Source organism: Falco naumanni, chromosome 10, assembly GCF_017639655.2.
Source record: "Falco naumanni isolate bFalNau1 chromosome 10, bFalNau1.pat, whole genome shotgun sequence".
Taxonomy (NCBI): domain Eukaryota; kingdom Metazoa; phylum Chordata; class Aves; order Falconiformes; family Falconidae; genus Falco; species Falco naumanni.
In genome coordinates this window covers 10869362-10877375 of record NC_054063.1, presented here as the reverse complement: position 1 = coordinate 10877375, position 8014 = coordinate 10869362, and the positions used below count along the sequence as shown (strand labels likewise).

Below are 8014 nucleotides of genomic sequence, written 5' to 3'. Positions count from 1 at the left end.
GCTAGGCTCAGACAGCGAGGGCACGCATTATTTATAGCAGATAATTTCAAGTCAATTAACCGGGCGAACAGCATCATTTCTGGTAGGGGTAGGCACCGAGGCACAGCGCGCACGGCACCGACACTCTGCTGGCACCAAGCGGGCGCCTCGGCCTGGCCGGTGATGGGGGGGGCGGCGGCCCGGGCGCTGCCCATCAGGACCCGCGCTCAGCACCATCCTTCCCCGCCGCCGCTGCCGCCTCTGAAGTTCGCGGCCGCGGCCCAGAGGCTCGGCCCGGGGAGGGGGGGGGGGGGGGGTCGGCCGGGTCCCCAGGGGGGGCGGGGGGCAGCCCCTGCCCTGGGGGGCGGCGGCCGGCCCGGGCGGGCGGAGGCACGGCGGACCCCCGCCCGCTGCCGCCGGGGGGGGGCTGCGCCAGGCGGCCGCGGCGCCGGCCCTCCCGCCCCCGCGCTCAACTGGTGGGACCCCCGCCCCCGCCGGCGGCGCGGGAGGCGGCGGGACGAAGCCGGCAGCGGGGGCGGCCCGGCCCGGCGGGGCGGGCGCCGCTGGCGGAGGATGCGGGCGGCGGCCCGGCGGCGCGGGCGGCTGCAGGCGGGCGGCGGGCAGCGGCGCGGCGCCTGACCGCAGGGCTCCGCTCCGCTCCCGAGGATGCTGCGGGGCGATGCCCGGCGACAGGGAGGACGAGATCTGCCAGAAAGCGCTGCAGCTGCTGGCCGAGCTGTGCTCCGTCGGGGCGGTGGAGAACGAGAACTGCCGGGATTTCATCTACTACCTGCGGGACAGAGCCCGGCCCCGCCTCACCGACTCAGGTACGGCCGCCGCCGTTAGGAGCGCGGGCGCCGGCGGCCTCCCCGGTGCTTCGGCTACCGGAGGCGGCTGAGCATCCCCGAGCATCCCTCGGAGGCCGGCCGCGGCGGGGCGAGGCCTGCCGGCACGGCGGGGACCACCCCGAGGTGCGGGGGGACCCGGGGTGGGGGGTGCATTGGCCCCGGTCTGGCCGGGGGAGGACACACGGCCGCCGGCCGCCCGTACCGGGGACACGGCAGCAGCGGGCGCAGCGCGGGGGGTGCACACGCCGCCTGTGGCAGCGACCCCCGCGGGCCGGCGCCGAGTGCCCGAGCGCGGCCGGGCGGCAACTTTCTCCCGCGGGCGGCCCCGGCGCGGCCCCGCCGCTCCGCTCCGCACCGCACCGCTCCGCACCGTTCCGCTCCGCACCGCTCCGCACCGTCGGGCCCCGCGGCCGCCCCGCAAGATCGGGGGCAGCGCCGGTGCTCCGGCGGCCCTCGCCATCCTTAAGTGCAAAGGTGGGGGTGGGGGTGGGGGTGTGTGTCGGTCCTCAGTTTAAATGCAGCACCCACCATGAAGCCTAACTTTGCGCTTTTGTGTTTCCCAAGCTAAAAAGTCCATTTCTCTCGTGTCTGTAGTAGGTGGGTGCTGTGCGTTCGACAGGGTGCACACAGGCTGGCTGCGTGTGTGTGTGCCTGCACTGGGGTTGCCTTTCCATACCTTGGCATACCACTGACTTACAAACTTTTAACGTAAGGAAGCCTTTTACTAAGGCAGCTGAGCCCTCCCTCACGGGAACACTGAAAGCTTCGTTTCGTTCCGTTCCGTACATCCCTGGCCGTAAGGGAAGGGCAAATTGCAATTTGAAGTAAGAGTTTATTATATTCATTTTTTACACCGTCAAGTTGAGTTTGCTTGGTATGGGGAGAAATTTAGAGAGTTAAAAGAGAAGTCGATAAACGTTTGCAGTACTGGAAAGCCTGGCTGTTAGATCAGCTGATCATCACAGCACAGTATCAATGTCTTTAATATTCCGTAAAATAAATCAGTCCACTTAGCATAGGGCAGTCTAATGACACTGTTGTGAAATATGTTTCTGTAATTTGGTGAATCTGAAGTAACACTGCAACTTCCTGACAAGCACTTGGATATACTAAAAGTCCTGAAGAAAACAAGTAAAACCAAGAAATAAATAAAACAAAAAATGGGGAAAAAAGGTCTGCTATCACAATGAATGAGTAAGGAATTTTCTGACATTCAGTTCACTTGTATCTAAAGCCATTTGCAGCCATTCTGGCTTCTCACTCAAAAATATTCAGATTAAAGTGATTTATGCAATGTTTGATAAGGATTCTTTAAAATTAGGCAAATTTAATTGTTTTGTTCATGTAGGCAGATTTAATTGCTTTGTTCATATAAGCAGTAATTTTGGTGACAGACACCTGTGATTTTCTGTAATTTTCATTTACCAAGGGATCAATCACGTATTTGTATATCAGGTGATGATTCCAAAAATGCCTACTTAAATCAGTACTCACTCTGAATACTAAATTACTTGAAATACATGTGGAGACTTTAACCTCAGCTACTTGGATAACAGCTTTTCAGATTTCTTTCAGAAGCTACCTGCTTTTTTTTCCATCAGCCTTGGGCAAAAAGTGTACCTGGCATCTGTTTGGGAGCATTTTTGAAACATGGTGTGCTCAGTAAAAATTTATCACCTTTACCTAAAGACATATAAAAAAATAAAGTCTGTATTTATTTCTACCTCTTCTGCTTAAACCGGTATTATACAACAGCCTCACGGTATTGTTACAAACCTGCTCAATTACACAGAGCAGCGGTCCCTAACCTTTGCCAGCCAATGTGCAGCAACAGTGAGCAATTATGCTGCAGGCAGCATCTTCCCATTGGCCTCAATTTTAACATTTTTATTTTTTGCAGCTGCAGCCAGTCTCAGAGGGTCTAGCAGACAACATGTTATCCATAAGCCCTGACTTGGAAACCACTTCTGTAGAGTAGCAATGTCAGGAACTTATTAACTTATCTTTTCTTATATTTCTTTGATTCAAATGCATTTACTGCCCCAATAAACTGGCTGCCCATGTGGTTTGTTTAGCTAGTCCTGGCATGTGATGGTATATGTGACTTCCAGAAAGAAGTAATATGTTTTACAATCAAAGGTTAGCACATTGACCAAATCCAGCTTGATTTACATAGTGAGTTTCATTGACTTAACAATGGCAAAATGTAAAAAGCCCTGACAGCTGATCCATTCACTTTCCAGCCACTAGTCATCTAAACATAGCAGTGTGAAGAAAACCCATGCAGAAAAAGATGGAAGCTATCCTTGTTGTAACTTCCCCCCCTGCCATGTGAAGGTGATGTGCCTTAGCCAAACCGAGTAACTTCCTCTTAGGCCAGCTGAAAGAGCTATCTAAAAATGTGTACAGCTGTTAGAGAAAAGTGCAGCTAGAAAACATACATTATTAGCTTTTGCATGGGAATTAAAACATTTGCCCATGCTTATAGCAGTTTTTCTGCAATGAAGTTGCTACTTGCCTAAACCCAACTACATGGTGGATGCAGATGATTTTACAGCATGTTTCATTTGAGCCACTCATGTACATTGGCTCCATTATATGAGTGGTAGAGGGGCTGTACAGGTGCAGAAGTTACTGGAAAATTCAAACCCTAATGAGGGGGGGAGCGAGCTGAAGAGTTGCTGAGCCTGATATCGGGATCCTACAAGCTCAACCTCCTGGTGCCCCTCAGTCCCAGCACTGAGCAGCCAGATCCCCGGAGACCGACTCGTTTCTTGTCTGACATCTGATGCAGTTGGTTGTATGGCTCCATGCTGTCTTGAGTATTGGTGCATGACTTAAACTGGGAGGGCAGGAGAAAGGGGACAGGAGGAGACTAGATACTTGTGGTATGCACAGCATCTTTATTTTTCAAGTAATTTGCCCTATTATGAGAAGTACTCCACAGTGCTTAGAGCATAAGTTAAGGGCTAATGAGTTCCAGGTTTAACATACTGGTCTGCTGGATTTAAAGGGTGACATGGGTGAATCAGATTTTAAAGGTTTTCAGAAAGTAAAAATGCCAATTAGGCATTTAGTGAAAAATCATCAATTAGTTAATATGAATTGTATGTCAGAGAGTACCCTTGAAAATCCCAATAGGCATCCTTAAGCATTTAGATACCTTAATAAGATGGATCTTTTCCTGTTCCATTTCTCCATTCCCTATTTCTAAAATGTTGGTAATATTCCTGTATCATAGAAGGGGCTTATGAGGGTAAATTGCTAAGTCTTAGCACACCAAGTATGTAATACATTCATAAGGGACAGTCATATGGACCTCTTAGAGGTATTCAAGTGAAACCCATGTTAGTCATATGGTCATTTGAAAATGATCACTCAAGATCATGTAATACCACCCCATGACACCAGATAAAGGAAATATTGTAGATTAGGAATAAAAGTTGCTTGACTAGAAGAATCGTACTGACGTGTGTAGAAAAACAAAACAAAACAAAACAAAAATTCCCCAAAAGCACACACCCCCCAGAAAAAAAAACAAAACCAAAACAACAACAAAAAAACCCACCACCAAATAAAAAAAATGAAGGCAGAAAATCTTACTGGAGAGGCTGACCACTGAAAGGGGAACTTGGACCAAAAATGTTGCATTTTCTTGTGGACTATTCCCCTAACAGATTGACCTTGCAACTTTGCAACTGAAAAACGGTGTGGCATGAATCCAGCCTGCCTGAAAGGGTGTATGGTACATGTGGCTTTGGACTTTTTAATAGATGGACATTTGGGTGGGGGTGGAGGGGTGGTGTCAGAAGGAAGAGTTACATGGTTTTGATTTAGGATATTTAAGAGTTTGGTGTGGAAGAGCAGAAGAAAGTATTTTGGTGGCTGGAGCTAGTGCCCTGTTCTTGGTTTAACTGGTACGTGACTGTGAATTACACTTCCATCAGAGCCGATTTCACTGCTTTAGAGTTGCATTTCAGAAATTTCAGAAATCAACCTCAAAGCTTTTGCTGCTAGTTGTTGTTGTAGCTCTTGGGTGCAGGTGATTCTGGGCCTTTTGGGGATTATTTTTGTTGTTATTCTGTACTGAATCTGTTTTTAACGAACCAGCTTCCCAGAGATGGCAGTGGTAGGCTGACATTGCTCTTTGTAGGCTGGATGACTTTCTGCACTGCCTTTTGATGTAGTACTTTGCCAACTTTGCAGCAACTTGTGCTGCCTGCATACCTTCCAGTGACTGCTAGGTGTAGCAACAAAGTGCCTAATGCATAGCTGTGTTTGCTGGTGTTTGCTGGTGTTTGCTGAGTATCAGTAAAATTAAGTCCTATAAAGGAAAAGCATAAGAGTTGCACACTGAGACTGCCTTGCACAAAACTTCATCTCCTTAGTACATTTTACAGACTGGTTTTTCTTCCTCTAGTTAGAAAGTATGCAACCCTTGAAAACTTGGAATAAAAAAATTAAAAAGGTCAGAGGAAGTTGTTATGACCCTGAGGACTGGATAAAAAAAGATTCTTACGAAGGTAAGGGATATATAAAAAAAAAAAAAGTCTAGGCCATTAATCATAATGAATTTCCATTAATTTCATAGCAGAAAAATGAATAGAAATAAAAAGGAAAGTTTGCTCTCCATTTCTCTTGTGTTGGATTGCAGATCTTGAGGATAAGCCAGTAAGGCCTTAAACTATTCTGAATCATGTGCTTTAAAATTGACTAATAGGTGCTAGAACAGAACACACGGTAAATATTGTGGGTATAGTGATGGCCATTAGGCATAAAGTATGCTACAGATCATAAATATGAGATCAATAGTGTACAGTGACAAAGTCAGATTTTAGTGCTTTATGGAGGTAAAGGTAGTTGACAATCAAGAAACTAAAAAATGTGGGCATGTAAATGTGATGACTATTGAAAATGCAATGTATGAGAAGGTGCAGTAATGACCTTGCAGTAGAATTTAAGAATCTTATTAATCAGTACTTTATTTTTAATGTATACTTTCAACTTCAGGAAAGAGAAAAGCACAAAGAAACAAAACAGGCCTGACTGGCATAACTGTGGCCTCCCAGCCCACTGGTGGAATGTGAGCGCCGAGTTTTTCTGTGGGGAGTACCATGGCAATAGACTGGTCACTCCTGAGGAAGCAAATACTCACAATTAAGTAGTACTATCTCAGCAAGCTTCCCTTTAGTTCAGAACCGAGTTTAAAAACAAACCCCATCTTCAGAAAGCAGTCTTGTTTCTTAAGAGGTTTTTTTTTTTTAATTTTTGTAACTCAAATGACTTACTAATTTTTATATCTCTGTCTCTCTCACACACACACCCCACCCCAAACTTCCAGGGACATACCATGCCGCAGTTTCATCAAGATGCTAAGCACATCTAGATTTATCTAGATAAATGCAAAAAACATTTACAAGTTGTGAAGACAAAAAGATCTGAGTGGGTGAAATTACTTTCACTCTGTTTTTTATTTTTATTTTACTCATTATGAGCCATTGCTTTCTGTATTTTTAATTTTGTGTTCCTCCTGCAAAATGAATGTGAAACGCTGCCAGTCCAAATTGATAGTATTCTGTATATCATGCTAGTGCAAAACTCTTTGCAAGACAGAGGAACAGAGGACAAGTATGAATCGTGTTCACTGACATGATATCAAATGACTGAAGAAGTGTGAAGCTCAGGTTCTTTGGGTTTCAAGAACCAAAGTGCTGTTTCAAGAGTTGTAAAAAATACAGTGATGTTATGTATTTTAGATTAAAAATATGTAATTTTTTTCTGTTTTGAAAAGGCAGGAACAAGTTTGCAGAAGGCAAAAGTAATTAGTTCCTGTTCCTTGTATTCTAAGATGCTCTGCTAGTTTAATACCCTTTAAACAAACAACCTCTCAGAAATTTTGCTGTCATAGTTAGTTTAGCATTGCTTTTTCCTGGGAAGTTTGTTTTAAACTGGTAACTAAACTTATTACAAAGTTACCAAAACTAATAACAAAGTATAGAAAAGAACAAATTCTATCCAAAGAAAAGGGACTACCTTGTGTGCTTAACAGTTTGAAGCTCTAATTAAATTGATTTATATTAAAGATTTTGCTTTACTATAGCTGCGTATAACTTTTTCTTAGAATAGATTTTTAGATGTTTAGATGTATAGATATTTAAGTTATAATTTACACTTCAGAACCAGAGAAAAGGAAGACTACAAAGATCATTCTTACAATAGAACTGATCTTGAGCTTGGATCACGTTGGAGCAATGTCATATTAAATACTATTCAAACATGAAAGGACAGATCCTTACGCTACTGAAATCAATTTATATTTTTCAGTAGTGCAAAGCAACTTCAGTGTAGTAGTACTCTCCTCTAACTTGACAAGACAAACACGAGTAGGTTTTTTGTAGACCCTCTGACCAAGACTTGTGCCACTGCTGTCCTGTAGCTGCTCTTGGACATTGGGGGGAGAAGAGCAAGTTTTACTGTATAAGAAAAAGACAAGAGGAAGGTGGCTTCTAGCCCTTCTTGGCCTCTGCATCCATATTCAGTATAGGTGTGGAAAGCAAGAGCCTTCTGGGGCTTTCATTTTGGTTTTGCTTCTTCACCTATGTGCAAATTATACCCAAGTCTGTTGTTTACAGTATGCACTAATGCACTGAAACTATAGCATAACATTGTGTTATGCTTGTGTTAAATAGACTGATGCCAGCTATACCCCTTTGTTTTTAATGAAAAAAGTATGTTTACTCGTATACTATACTCATTGTATGTGTGTATATATATATACACCTTATTTACTGAAGTCATTGCAAGCAGATTTGTGAAGTAATCCCAAAAGTTAGAATAGCACACCAATTGAATTAGAAGTCAGTTAAGTCTACAGTTGCCCCACAGTTTATGCAAGGCTTTTCCAAATGCGTGGTGAACTTTAAATAAAATGGTTATTTTGAACTGTGAGTAACAAAAATATGTATCATTGAAAATAACCTAAAGAGTAATGACAAAAGCATCAACCTTTTGAAAATTAGAATAGCTAAATAGCATACAGTCTCTCTTACACCTAATATCTCATCTTAAATGCCAGTTTTGCTCATGAAAAACAGTAGGCTAAATTTAGCCCTTGTACATACAACTGTGCTCACCACTAAAACTTTATCATTACCTTTGTCATAACCCTTATTTCAATGGGATTTGCA

General features: G+C 44.6%; 1 protein-coding gene across 3 annotated transcripts in view; it reads left to right on the top strand.

Annotated features, from left to right (window-relative positions):
- Positions 1-392: 392 nt before the first annotated feature.
- The window catches only part of SYT9 (synaptotagmin 9), a 72299-nt gene continuing 64677 nt past the window's right edge, over positions 393-8014 (top strand). The window contains exon 1 of one of the 3 annotated variants that reach the window (XM_040609291.1): positions 393-806. In XM_040609291.1, coding sequence (XP_040465225.1) covers positions 659-806 — 148 coding nt within the window. In that variant the 5' untranslated portion in view covers positions 393-658. The remainder of the gene's footprint in view (positions 807-8014) is intronic. The other 2 variants (XM_040609293.1, XM_040609292.1) reach the window with 2 other exon arrangements.